The following is a 27998-nucleotide window of genomic DNA, read 5'->3' as shown; positions in this document are numbered from 1 at the left end:
TTTTTTTCTTTTCAACGTTTTTTATTTATTTTTGGGACAGAGAGAGACAGAGCATGAACGGGGGAGGGGCAGAGAGAGAGGGAGACACAGAATCGGAAACAGGCTCCAGGCTCCAGGCTCCGAGCCATCAGCCCAGAGCCTGACGCGGGGCTCGAACTCACAGACCGCGAGATCGTGACCTGGCTGAAGTCGGACGCTTAACCGACTGCGCCACCCAGGCGCCCCAAGCATCCCACTCTTGATTTCAGCTCAGGTCATGATCTCAGTTTGTGAGATAGAGCACTGAGTCAGGCTCTGTGCTGACAGCGTGGAGCCTGCTAGGGATTCTCTCTTTCTCTGCCCTTCCCCGGCTCGCTCTCTATCTCAAAATAGATAAATAAACCTTAAAAAAAAATTTTTTTTAAAGTACAATTCTCAGTTTCTAATTTGTTATTTTTAACTACCACTGTTCTTTATAATAAAAATGGAGAGTATCTAAATCTTATTTCTTCGGAAGCAAAAAAATCAAATTATTCTCAATTCACTATCACCACAACCATTATTATACTTCCTCACAACACAGTATCAGCTCCTGTCCTTTACAAGTTAACCTTAACACAGATGTTTGATACTTGCTATAAAATGTAATGACAACACAGTTCATTGGTTTTGCCTTCATGCATTTTCTTTCTTGGTTTACGTGCATAATTTAGTCTTTGCAAATACAAGTAACACCTTTAATTGAAGAACTGGAAAGAATCATCACAGAATTAGGAAATAGGATAAAATTGGCCTGGCTTTAACATTTTTTAATATCTCACATGTTTGATTTCTTAAATACAGAAAATTATCTTGTGATACATTTTTTAATATTAATAAAAGTGAGAAGACCTTAAATCTACTTGTGAAAATTAATATGTACACAAAAAGATCTTTTTGCCAGAAGGGATGGAAAAGGAATCACTTTCATGTACAGCTCGAGACAAGTAATTCATTGTAGCAGCAGCAGGATGATGAAAAATTAATGTCTAACATGGAAAATTACCTACTAAAACAGAACAAATATGTAGCTAAAATCATGTATAAGAAAATATATTTGATTTATTTCATCAAGGAAATGTGTTTATTTTTATGAATAAATATTATTTGAAGATGAGTAATGAGGCACATTTGCAAAAGGATTAACTACTTTCCAACCTAACTTTAATTTAATGTGAAGCATTTAGGAGATAAACATTTACAAATCCTGAAGGTATGTGTAATTCAAAGTTCCATAAAATCTAAACATTAACATTCTAACACATCCTTGCTTAAACATGAGAAATATAAAACTATGAAATGCATGATATAAATATACAAAAAAGAAAAGATATATAAAAGCAGTTGTGAAGAGTGATGCTTTGATAAGTGAAATAAACATGGCACTCAAATAGGAATCATTATGATTTACACTGATGTTTAAAAGAAGATTTTATTCCAATAAATAGAACTGAATATATTACTCTATTTGTAAGTATATTGTAAATATTTGCTATATGGTTAGTATTAGCTTTTGCGAAGGGACTTCTGAGCCAAAGATTAAAAAGAAAGTATGAATGAGTGTCTACTAATAAAGGGTGTTTACTTTGCTCATTCCTTCATTTAACAATATTTTTAAGCTCCTGTCATAATATAGTAGCTTTAAGAAAAAGTGAACTACTCTTGAATTCTTACTAGAAGATTATGCTGGTATAGAGCAAATACTAAGTGACTATTTGATTACTAAGACGAGACCAGATTCAAATTTTGGCCATGATGGAGTAATGAGACTTGCCATTCACCATAAACATCAAAAAACTAGACAAAATATATGAACCACATTTTCACAAATGGAAACAGATGGGAAGACCATGACACCTGGAGAAAGGAAACAAATGAGATGACCACATCAATGATCAGCCCAGCATTCTTCCTGGAGGCACATTTTTCTTTTTAATACAGAGCGCGAGTGGGGGAGGGGCAGAGTGAGAGGGAGACACAGAATCCGAAGCAGGCTCCGGGCTCTGAGCTGTCAGTGCAGGGCTGGATGTGAGGCTTGAGCTCAGGAACCATGAGATCATGACTTGGGCTGAGGTCGGAAGCCTAAGCAACTGAGCCACCCAGGTGCCCCTTTGGAGGCACATTATAAACTAAGGAGTAGGGGGAGACCCAAGCAGAGCATAGTCTAGTAGAGTTGAGAAAACAGACTATAGAGTTCAGGTCTCCGGAAGCAGCTATAAATGGAGGCGCAGAGTTCGGAAGAGTGGAATCCATGCAGAAAAGAACCCCAGAAATCTGACCAAGGATAAACTTGAGGCTAAGCTGAATACTACCAGGTGTAGGTATACAGGGAAACTCCACAAAGTCAAAGAGTGAGCAGAAGCCGTGAGTGGAACCATCGCCAAAGCACATCCCCAAAACTGGGATGCTTTCAAGTTCCAGCCAGGGTGCAGAGCCCTTAATGCTTATCCAAAATATTCAGTAGAGACCCTAAATTTGGGATATGCTTTAGTAGAGGATTATCGTGTCCTCAGAGCTACTTAGACCGGCTGCCAAAACTAATAACAAACAAAATAAGGCACAAACATATCACACTGAACTGCAACGAACTTAACTGTCGGCCAGATCAAATCTGTTCAAAACTATAAACTCTAGATGTTCGAGAACTTAAAATTCACTGTCCTACAACGAATCAAAAATTACTAAGGTGGCGATAAGCAGGAGAATGTGAACAGCCCAATAAGATCAAACACTGACAAAATAACAGAAAGTGACTAAAAATAGCAGTGACATTAAATTACTGGGAAATCATAATGAAGTATTTAATGGAAAACATGAATGAGGAGAGAAACAGAACATATATAACACAAATGGAACTTCTGGAGATGAAAAATACCTGAAATAAAAAATGTATTGGATAGGGATTAACAGAAGTTTAGACACCATGAGAGAAAGATTAGTGTACTTCAGAACACAGCAATAAAAACTACTCTACGCAGGGAAAAAGGGATTGAAAAGAAAAAGAAAAAGAAAACCAGAGTCTCAGTGAGTTATGAAAAAAAAAAAATGTTCTAATGTATGTGTAACTGGATTCTCCAAAGAGGGTGGGGAGGTGTGGTTAAAAAAAAAAAGAGAGAAAGAAAAGAAAAGAAAGAAAAAGAATTGAGTGCCGAAGAAAAATATAAACAAATTAAAATTCTTTATCCAGCAAAAATATCTCAAAAATAGATATGAAATTAAAGTCTGTTTCACACAAGAGAAGCTGAAAGAATTTACCAGCAGCAAGCCTGTGTAAGAAATGATAAAGTTCTTCCACAGGAAAGAAAATGATACGAGATTTAAAAGTGGGATCTAGGGGCGCCTGGGTGGCGCAGTCGGTTAAGCGTCCGACTTCAGCCAGGTCACGATCTCGCGGTCTGTGAGTTCGAGCCCCGCGTCAGGCTCTGGGCTGATGGCTCGGAGCCTGGAGCCTGTTTCCGATTCTGTGTCTCCCTCTCTCTCTGCCCCTCCCCCGTTCATGCTCTGTCTCTCTCTCTGTCCCAAAAATAAATAAAAAACGTTGAAAAAAAAAAATTAAAAAAAAAAAAAAAATAAAACGAGGAGGAATATCTAAGAAGCCCATAGTTGAGGCACAAGGGAATCCAAAGTGCTTCCAAAGAGAAGCAGTAACTGAGGTTACAAAACATCTAAAAACCAAAAAACCCTGACAAGCCACAGAAAAATAAACGATGAAGTGAACGAAAGCAGGAACTTCACAAGCATTGAAGCCTCTTTCATGTAATAACATGCTGCTCAAAAATAAGTTTTCACCTCGAACGTCAAACATAATTGTCATAAAAAAGGCGCTGTAAACCTGCATGGGTGCCAAAGCAAAACGATGACAGTAAAGGACGAATTACCTGACACCACCCCCCTGGGCCTTCAACCTTAGGGACAGACTGAGAATCTAACAATGAAATGATTTACTTCACTCAAAACTAGGAGGAACTATTACAATGATCATTTTAAAAAAATAAAATTCATGTTTGCAACACATTTCCAAAAACAAACAAAAGGTAAATAAATGGGGAATGTTAATGGATAAATCAGCTGTCCAACTTTGCTTTATTATTAACCTGTGATTGCTACAATCATGTAGCCTGAGTCAGCCTGTAATAAAAAATGATAAGTACTCTGACAACAGGACTACAGACTTCCATTAATCACAGAGATTCACAAATCAGTAAGTAAGGGGGAGATCTTTACTGGTCTAGTTAACTTTGTCTCACTGGCTTCAAAAGATCTAATTTCTGTGTGATTAACAACAGAAAAAAAATAATAGGCAACTGGTTATTAATCCTCAAACCCGTCTGATTTAACATATCAATTAAAAACTCCCGTATTATTTAGCCTTTATTTAAACTAAATTACAATTTTACACCCCATGTTCTGTTACAGCTCAGAATTGAAATGGCCATACCTGTTTACAACTTCCTGAACAACTGTTTTTAATTTTCCTATGATCATAAATGACTCTCAAAGAACATCTACGCTTTCATTAAGTCTGTTAATTGTACACTGTCACCCTCTAGAGGAAACTTTAAAAAACCGAACTTGAAACTATGTTTAGTTACTTAAGCTAATACCAAGGGAAGGACTCTTTATGGGGTTTAGCTTTATCTACAACACCAAATCTGACAGAATCAAAATATTTACCATAAAGAGTCCACATTTAGAGACTCAAATATTTTCTGGCTTCATTAAAGGAAAAAAAAAAAGAGAGAGAGACACACACACACACACGTTGCTCAAAATTATGTTAATAACATCAAGCCTGTCTTCCATTTCTACCCTTCAGTTATTACAATCTCCCAGATTACACTGCATTGGCTTTTTGCCCCCCTTTCATTTTTCACCAATTAGGATAGTCCCTTTACCCTCACTCACTCTGCAACTGGTTTTCTAATTACCACCTACTATCAAAGATTTTTCATACAACTATTCCATCACTTACTAACAGAAAAATCAGGATTGTAGGGTTCAAATCAGATATCCTGAAAGAAAGCATTGTTACAAATGCCAAGAGCTACATGAATGTTACTTGTCTGCTTCTTTATCCAGTGACAACTCTATGGCCATAGTTCCCTCTAGGGACCACAGGTTGCCTTACAATCCAAGTCAATTTAACAGACATTTTTGAGCCCTTTTTCTTTACTGTGTCAATATCTCTAGTGGCCTAGCACTAAGTGACACTGTAAATAGATAAAAAGCACCCAGAAGGGTGCTTAAGTTTAAAGCCTAGAAGACACAATAGGCCTCAAGTTTAAAGCCTGGAAGAGACAAAAGAAAATGAAAAGCAGTTAAGGTAAAGCCATACAAAGCACAATGAGGACAAAGAAAAGAAGCACCTTAGGAAGTTTAGGAGAAGGCCTCCCAGAAAAAGTGACATTCAAGTAGTACGTAAGGATAAAGTAGAGTAAGGGTGGTGAAGGAGTAAAGAGTTGTCAGGACAGAGTGAACAAAATGTTGGAAGACTTGAAGAGACAAATGAGAAAGGTTCGGGAAACAATGAAATTCAGCTTGATTAGAACTGCTAAAGACGATTTCAGAGTTCAAATAATTAAGGGCACTTACATATGGAGCTACTATAGGTGGCTTTTATTTAAAAAAAAAAAATTTTTTTTTAACGTTTATTTATTTTTGAGACAGAGAGACAGAGCATGAATGGGGGAGGGGCAGAGAGAGAGGGAGACACAGAATTGGAAGCAGGCTCCATGCTCTGAGCCATCAGCCCAGAGCCTGACGCGGGGCTCAAACTCACGGACCACGAGATCGTGACCTGAGCTGAAGTCAGATGCTTAACCAACTGAGCCACCCAGGCTCCCCTATAGGGGGCTTTTAAAAAACAACTTGGTTTTAATAAAGCTTTTGCTTTGAAATTTTTTATGGTATGGAATATGTTCACTTACAGAACAGAAAACAAACAACAAAAAATTCAAAAGAAACACTATCTATGAAACTAAAAGCCACAATCTTTTTCTTCAAGTATATACACATTAAAAAGTTCAAATTATGTATGTGTGTGTGTGTGTATACACACAATTTTATATCCTGCATTTTCATACAAACTTCCTCCCATGTTACAAAAGATGCTTTGTAATTCTTAAATGATTACATTACTTTCCACCCAGTAGATATGCCATAACTTAATTAACCATCTCCACAGTGATCTGTATTTTGGTTATTTCGCATTTTCCACAAATGTATAAATAATCATCCAGAGAACTCCACATAAAGCCCTCAATATATTTGTGATTATTTCCCAAGGACAAGCTTTCCAAAACTAGAATTACTGAATTACAGATATTTTTGTGATTCAATCCATTTTGCCAAAATGTTTTCCAAAACTTTTGTACCAATTCACACTGCCTTGTCAATGGAGATTTCACTGTATATTCATCTGCACTGTTAAAATTTTACAGCCAAAAAAAGTAAGTGATTTTTTGTTTTAAAAATTTTTTAAGTTTATTTATTTTGAGAGAGAGAGAGAGAGGGAGGGAGGGAGAGAGAGGGGGAGCTTGAGTAGGGCAGGGGCAGAGATGGGGGTTGGGGGAGAGAGAATCTCAAGCAGGCTCCGCACCATCAGACTCAGGGCTTAAACCCACGATCCAGGAGATCGTGACCCGAGCCGAAATCAAGAGTCAGACACTTAACCTACTGAGTTAGTCTCAAAACGTAAGTGATTTTAATTTACATTACTAGTTATGCTGAATTTTATTGATTACCATTCCTTCCTTCAGCAGTTGTATATACATGTTCTTTGTCCATTTCTCTATGGGTATCTTAGGTTTTATAAAATGATTTTATATGAGTGTTTTATATATCACGGATATTCGCCCTTTGTCTCATCTACTGGAAATATTTTTCCTATGCAACGTTTTTAAAATTGTAGTGTGTGTCATACAGAATTTTTGAGTGTTTACAGTTAACTCTATCATTTATTTATTTATTTATTTAAACTAAGCATTTAAAACAGACTACCTGTTCTAATCTAGTGGCTCAAGGGATGACCTGTTTGAAGTAGAAACTTGGAACCTCTGTCAGCAGTTTAGGTGTAAGATAAGGGTATGGCATATACCAAAAGAAAATGAGGAGATAAGTAAAATTTTTAAAATTTAACGACTGATTGATTGTGAAAGATATGAGGGAAGGGAAAAAAGGTTAAGCTTGTAATTTCTAGTTAATAAATTTGCAAATCTGACAGAAATGGAAGATATTTTAGAAAACTTTAATATATCAACACAGGTTCAAGCCAAAAATGTGTATTTTTAAAGTTTACTTATTTATTTTGGGAGAGAGAGAGTGCGAGTGAGGGAGGGATGGAGAGAGAGAGGGAGAGAGAATCCCAAGCAGGCTCCTCACTGTAAGTGCAGAGCCCGATGTGGGGCCTGAACTCACGAACCATGAGATCATGACTTCGGTCCAAGTTGGATGCTTAACTGACTGACCCACCCAGGTACCCCCAAGCCAAAAATATTTTAAATGGAAGAAATTGGTAAATATATAAAATAATTTCCCCCGAAAGAACAAAGTTTTGCTCTACAAGGACTTCTTTAATCAAAAGAGAGAGATAGACCTACTGTGTTTTAGTCCAAGTCAGATAGGAGAACCTTTTCAACAAATATTTAGGAAACCAGCATGACACTGTTACTAAAATCTGACAACGATAACACTCAAAAAAAAAAAAAAAAAAAAAAAAAGAGCTAAATCAATATTATTTAGGAACTCTTCTTGGGGGAGAAAAACAGAAAAAACAGACTAGGACACTAAGAAAAATACACAATAAAGCATACAGATTTGATACCAACAGCATATAAAAAAGGAAAAACTGAAAAACTGGCTAGTAGCAAAATTTAAAACTTTGTGACTCCGTTATGAAGACAAAAGAGAAGCTACAGACTGGGAAAAATATTTGCAAAACACATATCTAAGAACTTACAGTAACTACAATATATAAAGAACTCTCAAAACTAAAGATAAGGGGGGGGAGGGGCAAAAACACATTTTGTTGAAAGGTGATATACAGATAGTAAATAAGCACAAGATGTTAATTTCAGTAGCATGGGGAAATAAAAATTAAAGCCATGACGTTAACATAACTACCAGAATGACTAAAATAAAAATAGTGACACAGGAAGCCTGGGTGGCTCAGCTGGTTGAGCATCTGACTCTTGATCTCATCAGACGCTCTGTGCTGAGCATGGAAGTCTGAGATTCTCTCTCTCTCCCTCTGCCTCTTTCCCCTGCTCACACACACACTCTCTGTAAAAATTAAAAAAAATAAAATAAAAAAAGAGTGACATACCAAATGCCAGCAATAACATAGAGAAACTGGGTCACTCGCCACTCACGTTGCTGACTGGAATGTACAATGGTACAGCCAATCTGGAAAAGTTTTGCTAGTTTCTTATAAAACTAAATACCAAGAAGGGGTAGGGAGCTCTGTGGGATCTCTTTCATAACACATCTCTTTCATGAGGGCTCCATCCTTATGACCTACTTGTCCCCCAAACACCTCATCTACTAATACCATTACTTTTGGGGGGTTAGGATTTCAACATGAATTGGGGAGGAGGGAGGCAAACATTCAGATCATAGCACAACCCAAATGTCCTTCAATGGCTGAACTGTTACACTCTGGTACATTCATACCATGGAATATTACTGAGCATTAAAAAGAAACAAAATATTGATACATGTAACAACTTAGACGAGCTTCCGGGCAATTATTACTTGCTGAGTGAAAAAAAGTCAAGTCTAAAAGGGTATATAATGTATGATTGCATTTATATATTTTTTAAATGATAAAATTTTAGAAATGAAGAATAGGTTAGTGGTTGCTAGGATACAAGGATAGGGTAAGGTTGACAAGAGACAGATGTGGATTTAGAAAAGTAACATGAGGGATCCTTCGTAGGGAACTGTTTTCCTGACTATGGTGATACAGGAACCTGTATCTGATAAACTGCTTGGAACTAAACACACACACACACACACACACACACACACACACACACAGGAATATACATAAAACTGGGGAAGTCTGAATAAGATTGGTGGATTTTCTCAATGTCAATATTCTGGTCATAGTATTACCGTTTTTTGTTTTTTATTATTTTTTTGCAAGACATTACCACTGGAAGACATGGAGTAAAGGGTACAGGATCTTTCTGTATTATTTTTGGGACATGCATGCGGATCTACAATTATCTAAAAAAAAAAGAAAAAAGAAAAAAAAAAAGGTTAATTAAAAAAAAACTAATGGGATTCTTTCCAGGAATGGAAGGATGTTTTAAATGAGAACATTTACTATTTTGTTATAACTTACTAAATTAACAAGTTCAAAGAAGTAAGCACAAGCACATTAGCACTTGCACAAATAGTAAAACAAAGGTAATTTGATACATAGCATTCAATATACATTCCTGATTTAAAAAGAAAACATAAGACCAAACAACATAAAAATATAGAAATATTAAGGTCATAATTTAAAAAATGATAAAACACTAGGGTATTCACATTAAGCCCATAGATAAATCGTTTCTGGAAATCATATAATACCAAAATGGAGGAGGCACAATAACTATACCTTATGCTAGATACTACACCTATGACTTCATCTAAAACTCATTATAAACATAGTAAGGTAAGGGGCGCCCAGTGGCTCAGCTGATTAGGCATCTGACTTCAGCTCAGGTCATGATCTTGCAGTTCATGAATTCAAATCCTGAATCGGGCTCTGTGTTGTCAGCTCAGAGCCTGGAACCTGCTTCAGATTCTGTGTTTTCCTCTCTCTCTGACCCTCCCTCACTCTTTCTCTCTCTTGTGTGTGCTCTATCTCTCTCTTAACAAAGGAATAAACATTAAAACATTTTTTAAACATAGTAAGGTAAATTATAAAACAGAGCATTGGAATTCTTTCCATTACATTTCCTTATTGTAGCTAGAGCATGTCAAAAAGCTATAAATTACTCTCTAGTCACTAAAGAGTTCATTTATTCAATCAACACACAAAATTTACACATATCCACCATGTCTTAGGTACTATATTAGGAGTCAGAGAGTCCAAGATTATCAAGTAAGACATACTTCTTGCTCTCATAGAGCTTATGCTCTAGCAAAATGTTAGTAACATTTAGAGAGTTGGCATTCATTAAATATTTATGAATGTCAGTTATGTGCCAGGTGGTGAGAGAAAACAAGATACTTATTCCCTGTCCTTCAGGAGAATCTAGAAGATTAAAAGGTAAAAAGGTGTTTATAACACTATGTAATTAAGATGAGGGGCACACTGGAACAATTTCTAGACTATCCTTTGGAGGTAATGAAAAACAGCCTATAGAATGTAGAATTTGTACTGAATCAGTACTAGTAAGTTAGCCAGGTGAAGAGGAAGTCAGGGGGATGCCAGGCAAAGCCTCACAAGTAAAAGACAACAGGGAGCTTTACTGGTCAGCAAGTACTTCAGCATAATAATCTTCATTTTTTTTCCTCACCAAAAATTCTTTGCTCTAGGAAATTTAGAAAACTGTTTGCACGAAGATTATAGAAATGTATCCCTTCACACACTTTTAAGTTGACATCTATCACTTTTCATCAGATATTTAAGCAAGTATAAAAGATGTAACTTCTGTACATCAAATTCAGACATCTAAAATTATATCATTCTTTCAGCTGTTAAGTATCATTAACAATTTGGTATCATAATCTCTTTTAAAATGGAAAAAGCTCTTTCTTTAAGAGTCAGAAATGATACATTTTGTTATTTCTTTTAACCTACATTTCCATTTACTTATCCTACTGAATTTTATTATAAAAGAGTATATTTGTATGCTCAAAAGTCCTAACCTGATTAGCATACTTCTCTGCAAAAAAAAAAAAAAAAAAAAGTATCAAAATTGGGGGCATCTGGGTGGTTCCGCCTGTTAAACATCTCTTGATTTCAGCTCAGGTCACAGTTCATGGAATTGAGCCCCACATCCAGCTAAGGGCTGTCAGTGCTGAGCCTGCTTGGGATTCTTTCTCCCCTCTGCCCCTCCCCTGCTTTCTCTCTCTCTCTCTCAAAATAAACATTTAAAACAATTTTAAAAATGTATAAAAACGGAAATTTAAATTTATCAAAACTTCCTGTGAAGTAAGGTGCTAAGCATTAAAGTTTTTCCTCTGGATTTGAGGTTTTTGTGATTATTGTAATGAATAATTGATCAAAACAACATCAATATGTTATACATTTCAATAATAATTAAAAAGAAAAAGTAAAATTTACTGTTAATGTGTCTTACAGTGAGCTAAACTGTGTATCTAGGAATCAGTATGATTTACTGTCATAATGAACCAGAGTAATGTATTGGTTCTATTCCCACTTTTACGAATTTAACATAGGAGAAAGTTCAGAGAAACTTTCTCTTTCAGAGAAAGTTCATTCACATAAAGCAGTAGATGAGAATGGAAGTTTTGTCACAGCAGAATCACAGAATTCTTTTCATTCCTTCTGGGTTACAGGCTAAAAAGCATAAAATCATATATCGTCAAATACTATTTTTAATAAGCTCTCTTAGCTGATACTTCATATAGGTCAGCCTCAAAATTTGTTTTAAAACGAGAAAAGGACTTGTCACCCCATCATTAGAGTTATTCATTTTCTCAATTCTGTGAAGCATACCAAAAAATCTTACGAGGATTCATCACGTCCTTTCATTCAAAGGCTTGTTTATTCTAAGACACTGAAACAAGATTGGGAAAACTGAAATGCTGTTCATTTCAACATGCTCTGGCAGAGAAAACAAAAACGTTAGAAAAACTCAAAACCAATTCAAATGTTTTTATGTTATTACTTGCTTTAAATGTATTTCTGAAAAAACAAAATACCTCAGAGCCGAAAATTAGGCTCATTTAGTTGGAGCATGTCTATCGTGTAACATAAATGGCAAAACCTGCTGCTAATGCCAAACCAGCCTGCCAATGGTGGCTTACTTTTCAGAAAAATACGATTTAATTTTCCAATCAAATAGATGTTAACCCATGTCCCCATTCACCGCATCTCATCTGACTTCCAATTCCAAAATTTCAGTCAGCCACAAATCCTTATGTCACTTGGATGAAACAAGGCACTACCCTTCCCAGCATCTCTCCTTTGCTTTTTGGGGTTTGCTCTTCTATCAGGAATGATATTCTTTCATAATGAATAGAAAATGAAAAGGTGAGGTCATTTCAGGAAGTCTTACATTCTGGGAATTCGGAACACTGCAACTCAGGCCAGGTTTTAATGCGAGGCTTTGCCCTTAAACAGATATATTTATAAACATACGAGACCTCTGAAAGACAGACTTTTCCACTGTGGTCCTTGCATGTCTTTGTCCTCACAGCTAAACCTTTTCACACTCTCTCACACATGACTCTGATCCCAAAATGTCCCTCACCACCCCTCTGGATTAAATCCCAAATGATCAAACAATGGCTACTAATATCTAAGGACAATCCTTTCTCTTCCCCCTCATAAAATGTTCTGCACTCATTCCCCAAATTAGAATGTTGCTTTTGACATCTTTTCTCATGCCCAGCGTTTTCAAATAAAGGCTTATTCTTTGCTCTGATTTTCTTCCATATAAAAAAGGGAAGGGCAGGAAGCTCTCCTTAATACCTTAATTAACAGAAACTCCACTATACAAGTAATTTGAATTGTCCCTTTTTTCCAGACACCCTGGAAGGTTTTCCACCTTCTCCCCCAGGGCAACACACCATAAAAATACTCACGAGGCATGGGAGTATGCCTTTCTTCTTTAAAGTAGGAGAAGGGCAATTGTGAACAGGATGTGGGAAAAGAGAAGCAGCATACTACTTTGCTACCCTGATCAAAGGAGCTTTGTTAGAAAAGAAACACAGAAGTTGAGAACTGGGGATATGATTCCTGTAGAATTATTTGCACCCCAAGGTTTGAAGAACACTGGTTTGGTATGTGTAAAGCACAAATCACAAGTAAAGAGGTCACCACGAGCAGTCTTCTGTTACACAACAGAATCAGACTCACATGTACAGCAGCTACAGGAATGATCAGAACACAAATACAAACAAATATTTATAAACCTTTTAAAGAAATAAGTGTTTAAAAATATAGTAACAAAAGACTATCAGAAACGGCTAGGCCAATTTAAAAACAACAAAAAGAGAACACCCAGAAATAAAAAATGAAAACAGAAATTCAACAAATGGGTTATACAATAGGATATATGGAGGTGAACACAGACTTGCAGAAATTATACACAATGTAGCACAGAGACACAAAGGGATGAAAACATTAAGAGACAAAGGAGAAAAGTGAAGCACGTGTCTCATCAAAATTTCAGTAGAGAACAGAGAAGTAATACTTGAACAGATAATAGAGAATTTTCCAGAATTTATTGAAGACACCCATCTGCAAATCCAGTATGCCAAAGTCCCAAACAAGGTAGATGAAAAGAAATCAAGTCCTGGAAAATTAGAATATAAATCAGGAGAGTGACAAATTGGCTATATTTTAAAATTAAGAACTTTTGAACATCAAAGGACTTCACAGAGTAAAAAAAATCAAACTATGAACTTGGAGAAGACATCTGCAACGCACATATAACAAATGATTAGTATATTATTAAGAAAAGATAAACACTGAAATTAAAAAAAATAGAAGCAATAAATAGGTATTTCAAAAGGGAATCACAAATGGTAATTAACATATGAAAAGACGCTCAACCTCATTAAGACTCAGTGAATTGCAAATTCAGCTTGAATTTCATGCTCACCAGATTGGACAAAATTTAAAAGTCTAATAACTTCAAGTATGGTGGGTACCTCAGTGTTCATTTTATTATTCCTTAAACCATACACACGTTATATGTATTCTTTAATATGCATATGTTTCATAACAAAAATATTCTTTAGCTACCACTTTGATTTAGCAATGCAAATGTTTGTTCATGGCCCTGTTGAGAGCAGTTTTGGTGAAATAAAAGGCATGAAAAGCAGACTGCAATGAACTGAAAAGGCTCTGGGAGAAAGGGAGGTAAAGACAATACCCACGACTATTTCAAGCTTACCTTTGAAGTTAGGCAGACAGGACTATAACTTTACAAGAATATCTAGTGGCAGCTTTTCTTTTTTCTTTTTAAATTAAAAAAAAAAAAAAAAAACTGGGGCAAGTTTAGAAAGAAATAGCAAAAGGGGGAAGATGACGACACAGAAAATAAAAGTCCCTAGGTATTCATTCACAAAGGTATGTAATACAGAACTCATGAACGGGAATTTGTTTTAGACAGGAACAAGGGTTCCTTCATTGTTCCTTCAAGGGTTCCTTGAATTGTTCCTTCAAGGGTTACTTCATTGTTATTAGAAATTACCTCTTTGACCTTATCGCATCATTTTTCTCCTTGCTATAGCCACTCCAGTTACAATGGGCTCCTTGATCCTCCTTCAAACAAGCCCCTGCCTCATGACCTTTGCATATATTATTCCCTCTATATTTTCCAGATGATGCAAAGCCTGTCTTTCTCTTTGTTCAAGTCTTTGCTTGATGTGAACTCAGTGACACATTCCATAACTACCTTGAAAGTGAAATCCCCTCCTTGCTCCCTACCACCCTACTCCTAGTACTCCCTTCTCTTTTCCTTGCTTTGTCTGCATTCAAAACCTTCTACTAGTCCATATAATATGCTCATGTTATTGTTTAATATCCTCTCTTCCTTACTTGTATATATGCTGCATGAATGCAAGAACTGCAACCACAGTGCCTAGTAATGCCTGATACAGGAAGAAGTTCAATAAGTACAAGGTGATTAAATGATTAATAGTCCTTCCTTACTTGTGGAACTGAAAAACAAATATAATGGAAATAACACTGTATGATTTGAATAAAGTGGGAGAGAGCCTAGAGAATAATCAACTTTCTGCCTACAGAAGAGGTGACATTTGGGTTAGATCTTGTATCATGAGGAGTTTGCCAAGCGGAAAAAAAACAGGTAGACATTCCAAGAAACTGAAGAACGTAGAGGTGTGAAAGGGCCTTGAATACTTGAGAAATAGGGGTACTGGAGTTTGACAGGGATGAAAGTAGACCAGATTTTAGTGAACGTTTCAATGTTCACAACAGAGGATACATTATATTGAGCTTTTCAATGCTATAAGTCCTTCACAGAAGATTACAATTGCTTGGTAACATGTTTTATTTGCCATCAAGTTTAAAGTTTACATAAAAAAAACTACTAGACATACTACGAAGCAAAAAATTTGAACAACCTAATTTGTTCTCTATCAACTGTAGATTATAGGTCTCATAATCAACCAAAGTGATAGTATTGCTACCAAATGTCTTGGCCCCAGGTATTATTCAAAGAAGACAAAAAATTCCCACTGGTGGGAAAATGGTCAAATTCAAGTGCTAGTTTCCTAGCAACTCATCTCCATTTCATCATTTATGAGTTTCTGAATGGGCTTTCATGTTGTCATAATTAACCTGCACTTATTACTATGTTTTCAATTAGTCTACCTTCTTCCTTTTGTCCGCATCACTACCGTCTTCGGGACACTCACCTTTGTTTTAGCCCCAACACAATTACTTAACTGTCGAGGTGATTCTGGAGACAGGAGACTTGCTGAGTATACACAGAAAACCTTAAGACAGTGTGTCACTGAGCTCATGAGCCCATGCAGCCAGTTTGGCAATATTTAAGCCCAAGACTGGAGAGGCGACGAAAACCAGGGGTGCTTTTAAGTTTTGTCTCTCTGGGCCTGCGAGGGGGAAAGAGGGGGGAAGGTGGGGAAATCCCAGAGAAGGGCGGGGCCGCACTGTGTTCCCAGGGCAGGCCAGAGGTCAAAGCTCAGGTCTAAAGCTGAAGGGGCGGGGCCTGCCTTAATAACCAAGGGGTGGTGTGTGGGCCCCGGAGGGTAAGGAGAGGCATGGCGACTCGGAAAGACTCACAGTAATAAGCGACCACAGGGTCCCGCTTGTCATGCTCCTGAGCCGTCCTCAGATGATGCTGTATGCTCTTAAACTGGGGGGGGAGTGGGGGCAGCTGAGCAAGCGCGGCCATCTCTATTCCAGGAATCACCACTTCCTACTCGCGCGCTACCGACACTTCCGCTTCCGTCCGGCAGGTCGCGCGCACGAACGCGCAAAAATCCCGCCCACTTTCCGTTGCTCAGCGACAGCAAGTCAACTACGGGCTCCCAGCAGGGACATCCTCAGTGTACCCGGCTCCGGGGGTGGGGGGGGGGGGGGGGTTAGATACCCGTGTAGGCTAAGCGGCACCAGCGCTCTCTGCTGGCTGCGGATGGGAGGGAAAAGAGTTTTTGTTTTCTTTTACTTTCTCGCGTCCCCCAGGCCTTTTTTTTCTTTCCTTTTTTTTTTCTTTTTCTTTTTTTCTTTTCTCTTTAGCGAGACGGAAAGTAGAAAGGGGAAAACAGGAAGAGAATAAAGTTTGTTGATTGGGAGAAAGGGTAAAGTGAATTGTCGTTGACATCATTCAGGAATTATCACTTCCAGTTCCTCAGATTATTTTAATAGCGTCCGTAGAAACCTTTCTGATTGTAGAAACAGTAAATTCAATTATTGCCTGAGATGAGAGATGATGTGTTTAAAATTTTATATTGAATTCTTTTATATTGATACAGTGGATAAAATACCCAGACTTTTTTCCAACTTAAGCACTTAAGCACATAAGCTTAAAGAAAATTGAATTTTCCATCTGAACTGGGTCGGTATCCACTAGCGAATGAATAATCTGGAGGTCATTTATTTCTGGATAATGATGAACAATTTGTCAAGTATTTTAACTCATACCATTGTAGACATCAACTTTTCCTTCTACAACCAATGACTTCAATTCTTTTTCTCTCTTCTCATTCTGTCATCTTCTGGCACTTTACACTTCATTTGCCTCCTCCAGTAACCTTTATCTTTATTGCTTTATTTCCTCAGTTCCCAGTTTTGAAGGTTCATCTTAAAACTAGTTTTCATTGAAATCATACTATCTCCAAAGAAAAAGATCTCAAGCTCTGAAATTTGCCCTGCATGCTGTTTGCTAATCACCAAATCATCCTCCCCTCTCCCTCAACCCCTGCAGAAACTGCCCTGTGTCCTGTGTCCGTATTTTTATCCCTACTTCCCCTCGTTTGTCCCTCTCTGTTGGCAGAGTACATTGCTCTAGGTCTGCCTGTTTTTACCTGACAGAAACTGAGTTATGTATTCTCCCCAATCTCAGTAACACATTCACTGTCACTTGAGAATGTAGGTGCTACAGACTGAATATGTTAAAATTCATTTGTTGAAACCTAATACCCAGTGTGATGGTATTAGGAGATGGAGTCCTTGAGAGGTGATTAGGTGATGAAGGCAGAGCTTTTATAAATGGGATTAATGCCTTCATAAAAGAGACCCCAGAGAGCTAGCTGGCCCTTCCCACTGTGTGAGGATACAGTAAGAGGGCAACAGTCTGCAACCTAGAAGAGCGGTCTCACCAAAACCTGACCATGCTGGAACCCGGATCTTAGACATCCAGCCTTCAGAACTGTGAGAAATAAATTTCTATTGTTTGTAAACCACGCAGTCTGTGGTATTTTGTTATAGCACCCTGAATGGACAAAGACAGTATGGTTTCTCTCTCCTCTTATTCTCACTATTCTAACTTCCAGTCATAAGTTGCTGGATTGGTAGAAACTAAAGCAGAGTGGGATAACCATAAATGTCATCATTCTGTCCTTATGACTTCTCATTTATTATTTTCCTATTCTTCATTCTCAACTGTGCTTATCCTTAAAGTTCACCTAAGAAGTTTGTTCTGTTTTTGTTGTTGTTTTGTTTTGTTTGTTTTAAAGACTTATATCTAGATATCACCCCCAGGCAGTCAGATGTAATTGCTCTTGGTTGGAGCCTAAATATCAGTATTTTTAAAAGGTCTTGGGGAATTTTAATGACACATCTAGAGGTGAGGACTAGTGCCATAACGAATCTTCAACACATAGCTGATGTTTCAAGTCTTCTCCGCTGTCTTTAAGCTAGACCCTCTGCCCTGATTGCCTTGATGGGACACTAAAGTTCCTGCTGTTGAGATTAAGGTCACCAGATAGGAATTGTTTGACCTCGCCTTTGCCACGACAAAGTAATAACAACTAGCTAACACTGGCTGAGCGTCTATCATGAATCATGTATGTTTCTAGGGATTTAACGTCAACTCATTTCATCTTTACAACAACCCTATGAATAAGGTATTATTGTTTTCACTATCTTACAGAAGAGAAAAATGAGACACTTAGAAGTTATGTAACTTGCACCAGATGACAGCCAGTAAATATGAATGTTTGTTATTAAAAATCCATGTGCTTTGGTTTCAGAGCCTGTAAATCTAGTCACTACTACTTGACTTTAATATCTCTAGACCAATATGTTATTGTATTTTATGTTTTTCCTATTGAATGATCCTGTGTCTGAAAATCATGTGTTCCTATTCCTAATGAAGTCTATACCTTCCTGTTATTCTCCTTTTTATTATTAATATCAATATTTAATGTTAATATTTTAAATATTTATTACTTTTAATATATTTAATATTAATATTTTAATATTTAAGTTTTAAATATTTATTTAGTTTTGAGAGACAGAGACAGACAGCGTCAGCAGGGGAGGGGCAGACAGAGAAGGAGACAGAACCCGAACCAGGCTCCAGGCTCTGAGCTTTCAGCACAGAGCCCAACTGGGGCTCGGGCCCACCAACCGTGAGATCATGACCTGAGCCGAAGTCAGACGCTTAAGTGACTGAGCCACCCAGCACCCCTTCCTGTTATTCTCCTGATCTCTCCTTTCAGGACTGGAGGTTGCTCAGGTCTCTTTCTCATTGGCATATGTTCTAGGAAGAAAGGTAATGTAAGCAAGTAAATGAAGTGGTTAAAATTGGATTTTACTCCATCTGCCAACACATGCTCTCTTCTTTTTAAGTAATGAACTCCCATTAGGAGAGGATAATTGATATGAGGAGAAAAGTAACAGAGACTGTTAGCTTAACAGCACATTGGAATTATGCTGTGAAACAAAATTAAATCTTAACATGAGGTTGTTTTTTCTTGTTGATGTTTTATAATGAAATAGTTACTATGAAGACAGACCCAAACTCTCCTCCATCCAGCTCTGAACAGTTGCTCAAGGATCTTACACCACCCTCCAGATTGGGGTTTGAATCTATGCAAGGTAGAGGAGGGCATGGATGGAATTCACCAGCGAAGCTGCCCGGGCCTGGCATTTTCTTTGTGGGAAGGCTTTTGATTTTTAATGTAATTTCTTTAATAAGTATAAAGATATTCATGTTTTCTGCTTAATTAAGTTTTTAATAATATATGCTTTTCAAGGAATTTGTTCATTTTATATAAGTAGCAAACTTATTGGCATAACATTGTTCATGATGTTTCCTTAAAATCATTTAAATATTCTGTTGTGGTGCCCCTTTTTTTTAATTTATGATCTGAGTAATTTTCATTTTCTCTTTTATTATCTCAATCTGTCTATGGAGGAATGTATCAGTTTTACTAATCTTTTCAAGAACCACTTTTTGTTCCACTGATTTTTTTCTATTGTCTTTCAGTTTTCTATTTCAAAGTTTTGTGCTTTTTAAAAAAATTTCCCTCCTATTTAATTTATATTTAAACTGTTCTTTTTATAATTTCTTAAGGTGAGAGGCTTAAATCACTTTATAACTCAATTTTTTTTCCCTAACAGAACATTTAGAACTTTTAATGTTCTGTTAACTAGTCTTCTAGCTGTTTTCCATAATTTTTCAGAAATCATGTTTTTATTAGCATTTGTTTACAATGGTTTTCAATTTTCCACATAATTTCATCTTTAATCTATGGGTTAATAAAATTGTACTGTTAGTTTCTCAAATACTTGGGCATATTAATTCCTAGTTTAATTCCACTGTGATCAGCTTATATACTCTGTGATTTAATTCCTTCAGACTTTCTCATGGCCCAGCAAATAGTCTCCCTTGGTGAATGTTCCATATATGCATGAAAAAAAAATATATATAATCTGCTGTGGTTAGGTGATTTCTAAATATCAATTAGTTCAAGTCATCTACTAGTAACGTTTAAGACTCCCATATCCTTTCTGATCTTCTTTCTATCTTCTTGATTAGTGAGAGATGGATGTTGAAATCTTTAATTATAATTGAATTTATTTCTTTTTTGAATTTTGTCAAGTTTTGCTTCGTGTAGTTTGCTACTCTGTAACTGGTGACATTACAGAACTGTTATGATTCCTGGTGATATTACACTTTAATCATTATTAAATGTCTCTTTTATCCCTGTCATTATCCCTTGCCCTGAAATCTACTTGAGTTTTCTTATATTATAGCCACTTTAGCTCTCTAACGCTTTTGCATGATATATCTTTTTCCATTTTTTTAAATCTATTTGTAAAAATATTTGAATGGCCTAAGTACTAAATCTTTAAGTATTCAAAAATATTTAAAGTGGGGTTCTTGTTAATTGTTTGGTCTGGCTTTTAAAAGAGTGCATTCGTTTAATCTTTGTTCTTGTTTAGGGTGGTAAGAGCTTTTATACGTATTGCTACTGTCGATATTTTTAGGTTTAGGTCAACTGTCTTATCTTGCTTTCTATTTGTCCCATGATTTTTTGTTTCCCTTTTCTCTTTCTGCCACCTTCTGGACTAATTGCTGTTTTATGATTCCATTTAATATACTTTGTTGGCTTTTCAGCCCAAATTTTCTTGTTTTGTTTTATCAGCTTATATGTCATAGTATATATCTAAAGATATATTACCACAATATACTTTAACTGATAATATACAACTTTTATATTGTAAGGACCTGATAATAGTATACTATCACACACAGATTTATCTATTTTATTACTGTTTTCTAGTACCATTTTATATTTGTATTTTATATGTTTTATATGTTTGTTTTCTAATTTATTACTGTACTTTCTTACTTTATCCTTATTAAACTATTTTAACATTTTTCAAAAAAAGTTTATTTGTTTATTTTGAGAGAGAGAGAGGGCAGAGAGAGAAGGAGAGACAGAGAATCCCAAGCAAGCTCCACACTGTCAGGGTGGAGCCCAACACAGGGCTCGAACTCACTAACTGTAAGATCATGACTTGAACTGAAATCAAGAGTCAGAGGCTTAACCAACTGAGCCAACCAGGTGCCCTGAATTATTTTTGTATTTTTAGTTTTATTTTGGAGTTCTTATTTTTACTTTTTAAATTGCATTTATTATTTCTTTTTAATAAGAAATATATTTTCAGCTGTCAATTTTCTGTGTACTACAGATTTGGTCCCATCTCATGGCTTTTAATATGTAGCATTTGACTGTTCGTTTATAAATACAGAAAAAAAATTCATTTTAAATTACCTTACTTGGTCCAAGAACTTTTTATGAAATAATTTTAAATGTATTTTCAAATGGTTAAGTATTTGTTTAGCTTTTACATTCTTACTAATTTTTTACTACATTTGCATTTTGGTTAGAAAGTATATTTTTTATAAATATTTTATATTTACTTTATAAATGCCATATTTATATATATCATTTATTATTCATGAGTATATAGCTGTATGCTAAAATCCTGATATAATTACCAATGAAATGAAATCATAAAAAAAGTAGAATAGTAAGGAATTAAAGATTGTCCAAGTCAACTCTCTCACTGAATCTGTATCTTTAAACATAATAACAGGTACTGTTTGCTGAAAGGAAGCAGAGGTAAGCAGGGTTTTTATGGTGGCTTAGAAATGCCATTACCTGTCCAGTGAGGAGAGAGAGTACGGGGCGGTGGGCAGGGGTGGGCAAGGAGGCTCGATTTTGCAGGGCAAGCTACCTTAGAGGAGAGAACTGCAAAGCAAGAGAGCTCCATAGATCTGTAAAGGGTCTCCAGTGGAGTCCTGATCGGTGTAACATCTTTAAATATCTTTAAAAGAGAAGAACACTTGAAAAGATTGAAAGGAACAATATTCAAGATTCACACAAGATTGAGACTTGTTGCTTTTCCTGATAGCCAAAGTAGAAAATCTCTCTAAAAAGAGTTAAACTTTGACAATGTCCTGGAGGATGAATCAGAGTATAGATCAGAGTGATTAGTGACACTAAGGGGAAATCTGCTGTGGGTTTTTGGGAAAAAAAAAGAAAAAAACAAAAAACAAAAAATCTTCCCTGAGAAAAATCCTAAGAGGCAAACCAGAAGAAGGTCCTTTGCTCTTCTCCCTTCTTGGGTGCAGCAAAGACTTGCTTCCTATAGTTATAGCAATTTATGTTGCATGCATGAGTGTGATAAGCTGAATGTTTGTGTCCCCTGCAAAATTCATATTTTAGAATCCTAACCCCCAGTGTGATGGTAGGAGGCAGGACCTTTGGGAGGTGATTAGGTCATGAGGGTAGAGCCCTCATGAATGGGATTAGTGCCCTTATAAAAGGAACCGTAGAGTGCCCTCACCTTTTTCTACCGGGACAAGTGTGTATCTCAGAAGAGGGTTCTCACCAGAACTTCACTGTACTGGCACCCTGGTCTCAGACTTCCAGCCTTTAGAACTGAGAAATAAATGTCTGTTGTTTATAAGCCGCCCAGTCTATGTACTTTGTTATAGCAGCCCAAAGGGACTAAGAGGAATGAACCAGTTTGAGGATGGGAAACATAACATTTCCAAAATACTAACGGGTCATCTGATAGAGTACTCAGGAAGGGTTTGCCTTGGTAAAGGGGCAAAATTAGCCCTTCAGTGAGAGCTGCACTAGTCCCATCTAACAAAACTTGAAAGGATCAACTGCAAAGGATCAACCATTTCTGAGCAACTTATCCACGCCCCACATTATAGTTTAAGTATATTCATGGGAAGACAAAAGTATCCCACATCCAACAACAAGGTAAAACACACAATGTCTGGTATCAAAAATAAACAAACAGCCTTCCAAAGGTGCAGGAAAATGGATCCAAAAGTGTGTTATCTGTAGAGAATCTGGAAATAAGAATAAAGTGGACTAAACATTGTTGCTGTTTATTAGCACATAGGGCCAGGGATTCTTTTTTTTTTTTTAAAGTTTATTTATTTTGAAAGAGAGAGAAAGCATGAGCAGGGGTTGGGGAGAAAGAGAGAAGAGAGAGAGAGAGAGAGAGAGAGAGAGAGAGAGAGAGAGAATCGCAAGCAGGCTCTGTACTGGCAGCACAGGGCCTGATGTGGGGCCTGATCCCAGGAGCTGTGAGATCATGACCTGAGCTGAAGTCAGACCCTTAACTGACTGAGCCACCCAGGTGCCCTGCAGTGATTGAAACAAAGATAGTGAATACATAAATACTTCTTCCCTTCAGGGTGGGCTATTTCCACACTTTTGGGATGTCACCGACCACTCACTAAACATTTCATAAAGATAGTAAATCTTGGTTATCTTTGTATGTGAACTCTTTTTTTTTTCTAAGCTTATTTTTTATTTTTGAGAGAGAGAGAGAAAGTGCAAGTTGGACAGGGGCAGAGAGAGAGGGAAAGAGAGAGAATCCCAAGCAGGCTCCACACTGTCAGCGTGGAGTCTGAGGCAGGGCTGGAACCCATGAACCATGAGATCATGACCTGAGCTGAAGTTGGGCGCTTAACTGAGCCACCTGGGTGCCCCAATCTTTGTATATGAACTCTTAATGCAGTACATGCTAACTGACAGATACTTAGCAGCTCTTTGTTGAATGCAAGTGAGTTGGCTTTTCTCCTGTGCTTTTTATGTGGAGGAAGCCTCAATTATTTAAAATCCTTAAGTCGAGAAATTCATGATATTAAGCATAGGCTGAATAATAGTTAAGAAAAATTGAAAACCTCAGTATTTGACTGACTATAGTTTCTTTACTAATGAGGCATCAGTACAAGGCAGTCATACATAAAGATTATAAATGAGGAGCGCCTGGGTGGCTCAGTTGGTTAAGTGTCTGACTCTTGATTTCAGCTCAGCTCATGATCTCACTGTTCTTGAGATCAAGCCCTATGTTGGGCTCTGCGCTGACAGCAAGAGCTGCTTGGTATTCTCTTTCTCCTCTCTCTTACCTCCTCCCCCACTTGCGGTCTCTCTCTGTCCCTGTCTCAAAATAAACTTTAAAAAAAAGATTTCAAATGATATCAAATAGATATGATTATTGGTAAAGATAAAAAGAATACACTGAACTAATATAAATTTCTTTGAAATAATTTTATAACTCTTTAGGAAGTCTAACTTAATATAAATATACTTTTCCATTTCAATAATCTTGGCCATAAAAGCTATCATTATTAGGATATCTGTGAGCACAGAGTTTTTTGTTTTTTGTTGTTTTGTTTTTTCTTCAATAAGAAATAAGGAAACGAGAACACCTGAGTGGCTCAGTCAACTGAGTGTCTAACTTTGGCTCAGGTCATGGTCTCACAGTTCTTGAGTTCAAGTCCCACATAGGGCTTTCTGCTGTCAGGATAGAGCCCACTTCTGATCTTCTGTTTCCCTGTCTCTCTGCGCCTCCCCCCCCCCCCACTCAAAAATAAATCAACATTAAAAAAAAAAAAAGAAACAAGGAAACCATTCACAATATTTGTCATAGCATTTTTAATTTATTTGGTGGCTATATTACCATATCATTTGATGTTAAAAATTTCAAGAAAACAGTATAATATTAAAAATGTAATTACTCTATTTCTTTAAGTTAGTGATCAAACTATAGAATGACTTTTAATAATTAATTTACAACTTTTGCACTTAAGTAAATTATATTTATATGAATGCAAATATAATTACACCCTCAAAGTTTAGCCAAAAGTGTTCAGCCTTTATATTTAGGGGACCTTAATTCTAATGTGGTTGTATGACTTTGGGCATACATATTACCCCCCTAAGATGCATTTTTCCACTCTGTAAAAGAGATAATAAAACTTCTCTGGCCACAAAATACTGTGATTAAGATGTTATATGTGTGAGAACTCTATACAAGTTCTATTTTTAAAAGAATTAACATTAGTTCTGTATATATTTTCTAATATGTGACAAAATTAAAATAGAATGAAATGTTTGTTCAAGAATACTTGCCTTGGAACTTAGTATTCTATTTTATATTGGACATAAAGTTTAGACACACTGAGATAAGTTTAAAGAATAGATATTTATGTGTGAAATTGAGATAGTCAGTGAATAAGATGAAACTAAATGAACATGACTGATGAAGAATTGTGACATATCGGCAGGTAGTCAACCTTTTGGTCATTGCCTAATTAGAAAGCATAATCTTCTAAATATGATTTCAAAAATTTCAGCAACACATAATACTACTGTAATTACAGTAAATGTATACATTGCAATGAGAAAAATGGTCTTCTCAAAGTGTTCTGGCACCATGCATTTTATAATAGTAAATTTTTCCCCAAAAGATCCAGCATCACACAAGTAGAGAGGTTTAACTTGGAAACCAAAGAGGTGAATCTGAAGCCAAAATGCTATCACCTCTAGACTAATTCTTAATAAAACAGAGAGGATATAAATCACAGTGTAGACAGGCTTTTGAAGAATGCATTCTTGATTGATGCTTTTACATGCAGCATAAAGATGGAAAATAGCGCCAGGAACCAGGACGATCACTAGTTGTAACGCCCAGAACACCTAAAGTATGTCAGAAATATCTTAGTCAAATCAATCCACATGTTACCAAAAACACACTAAAGAGACTGTCTCTCAACAGAAGCAAACTTAAGAATTCTATGTTTCATAAGTCTTGCAAGCAATAAAAATAATATAATGAAGATAGTATTATTGAACATGTTTACTTACTAAGATATTTAAAATGTTAAACATCTTAGTGATTGTGAAAATGTCATATTTTGCTGTCATCATCTACCAATTATTAATTATAATGAAGTACTTTATTTTAGTAGCTACCCAATTTCCATTTTCCAATTACAGATCTAGAGTATAATTCTAACATCAATAGATAACAGAATTCTGGAGATGGAAGAAACTCTTGACCAACTCATATTAATTCACCTGGATTATACAGCCAGTTAGAGAAAAAGTAATAATTCTACAAACAATGCCTGTTAGGACATTCTTCATCTTATTGTGACATTATTTTACATTTAAAAAGAAACCAATTTTTATCCAGTGTAGAGTAAGGCTTACGTGCCCACAGAAAAACTTACCTGTGGAGTGATTGGCCTGAACTGATTATAACAGAAGAGGTTTATTTCTCTTTTGTCTGGATCACAACTGAAGTGCAAAGCCTCATTCCCATAGACCGCAAAGCCTAACACACCAAGGAAGAACATTCTTACTGATCCAAAGAATAGGGTGTGGAATTGACCAATCACAGTTGGAGGCTTCACCTGTTAGTGATTTTAGGAGAAAAAAATGTTTTGACAACAAACATTAAAGAAGCACATGTAAAAAGGATGTTTCCTTGATCACATTTAAAAATATTTAACATTCATGAATTTCTGAAGCAAGATATAACTTTAGACATCATTAAGCTCAATACAAATTCTGCATTATGAGATTGCCCAGCCCTTTTAACTCTGAAAATATGAAATGCAACTATCAGGGACACGTTGCTAATCAAATGTATAATTTTGGAAATATTTAAACAGCTCTGAATTCAATGAATATCCTTACCCCCCTAATCCTTCTGCAATAAAATCAAGAGAATCTTAGAATATCTGGGACTTCTTTTAGAAAATTAGATAACAAATCTAACATTAAACTCATTGGTATGCATACTATCTTAACAACCAAATGATGTTTATTTAATTGTCATTACAGCTTATTTTCTACTTCTTAATTATTGAATTGAGAGATAGTGAGCTACTTTAAAACACTAATAGCTAAAAGTACTCCCTGAATTATTCAGGATATAGTTTTAAATTCAACATATTTTGAAATATATGGTTGATATTTATATTATTCTCCATATATGTAGATGTTCTCATTCATCAATACTTATGCAAATCAGATTAAAATACAAGACAAGACTCAATTATTTTTGTTTGTTTTTTGTTTGCATAATACTTACACATCCTTCATAGAAGTTTTTGATGTAATTTAGAGACATGTCTCAGGTGTTGTTATCCTGGCATCCCTGTGGGTTAATTCTTGACCCACATTGCCACTTTGCTTCTGCCAGAATCAAACTCATATTCTCCCATGACTCTTACAGCAGAAAACACTTATCACTGCAAATTTCTCTCCCCTCCTCCTTTTCTGTCTTTTTTTTTTTTTTCATAGAATTCTGGGGCCCCAGTCAACTTTCCTATCTCTGTCCCAAAACAAAACAAAAACAAAGAAAAGCTGAGGGCATGTGTTCAATCTAATAATCCCTTGACTTACACTGTCAGCATAGCCAGCCAGACAGACGGGCATGCTAGCAAAGCAAGAGGCCAGCTCAACAAGGGCTCTGAACACTCAGTGCCTCTCAGTTACCTGAGAATTGCCTATTGGTAAATCAGTGGACTCTTAAGCTTAGAGTTTTCTCCAAAATGTCAAGTGATTTTCCCCCTCCCCCTCCATTTAGGTGTATCTGAAAAGATAAGCACATAGAAAATATTCCTGATTCTTTCTTGTTTACCTTTATGGAATAGAACTAATTTCTGGGACATTTAAGAAATTGTAACAGATTATGATAGGTGTTACAGCATCGGATATTACTGATGTGTTGCCATATTTATCTTCTTGTCAAACGCTTACCATGGACATAAAAAATCTGTGGTTAGATCTCTATTCTAAGTAAAAGATAGTTTCCTACCAACCAAGATAAAACTGGGATCTGGCACAAATCGTGTGAACAATCCTGCCTTCCTTTCTTTTGTCCTCCAGTAGATACATCATCTGCTAGGCATTATTATGGGTGCTGAGATCAGCAGAGGCCAAAACAGATAAGGAGATGCCTTCCAACTGATATATCTGTATAATATCTTCCGCCCACTGATACTTCCCTACAGCCA

At 36.3% G+C, this 27998-nt stretch overlaps 2 protein-coding genes across 6 annotated transcripts in view; both read right to left on the bottom strand.

Annotated features, from left to right (window-relative positions):
* The window catches only part of VTA1 (vesicle trafficking 1), a 69075-nt gene extending 52920 nt beyond the window's left edge, over window positions 1-16155 (bottom strand). Inside the window, exons 1-2 of one of the 5 annotated variants that reach the window (XM_078447390.1) lie at window positions 15983-16092; window positions 11699-11806 (exon numbers count right to left, since the gene is read on the bottom strand). Coding sequence is in view for 2 of the 5 variants with exons in the window: in XM_060616801.2 (XP_060472784.1) it covers window positions 15983-16094 (112 nt within the window). In the remaining 3 variants the exon portion in view is untranslated. Of the gene's footprint in view, window positions 1-9170; window positions 9238-11698; window positions 11807-14105; window positions 14135-15594; window positions 15942-15982 lie in introns of those variants that run through there. The other 4 variants (XM_060616801.2, XM_060616802.3, XM_078447389.1 and 1 more) reach the window with 4 other exon arrangements.
* Window positions 16156-24624: 8469 nt separating this feature from the next.
* On the bottom strand, window positions 24625-27380 carry GJE1 (gap junction protein epsilon 1). The gene is made up of 3 exons (XM_060614542.2): window positions 27071-27380; window positions 26205-26387; window positions 24625-25668 (listed from the first exon to the last, which is right to left on the bottom strand). Exons 1-3 carry the CDS (start codon window positions 27107-27109, stop codon window positions 25273-25275), a joined length of 618 nt encoding a protein of 205 aa, XP_060470525.1. The 5' UTR covers window positions 27110-27380; the 3' UTR covers window positions 24625-25272.
* Window positions 27381-27998: the final 618 nt, after the last annotated feature.

This window comes from Panthera onca, chromosome B2 (assembly GCF_046562875.1).
Source record: "Panthera onca isolate mPanOnc1 chromosome B2, mPanOnc1 haplotype 2, whole genome shotgun sequence".
NCBI lineage: Eukaryota > Metazoa > Chordata > Mammalia > Carnivora > Felidae > Panthera > Panthera onca.
This window is presented reverse-complemented; position numbering and strand designations above follow the sequence as displayed.

Coding starts and splice junctions, on each gene's coding strand:
- GJE1 (XM_060614542.2), bottom strand. CDS start 27,109: ATGTCTCTAAATTACATCAAAAACTTCTATGAAGGATGT. Junction 26,388..27,070: donor AAAACTTCTATGAAGGATGT/GTAAGTATTATG, acceptor AATCACTAACAG/GTGAAGCCTCCAACTGTGAT. Junction 25,669..26,204: donor TCAGGCCAATCACTCCACAG/GTAAGTTTTTCT, acceptor GACATACTTTAG/GTGTTCTGGGCGTTACAACT.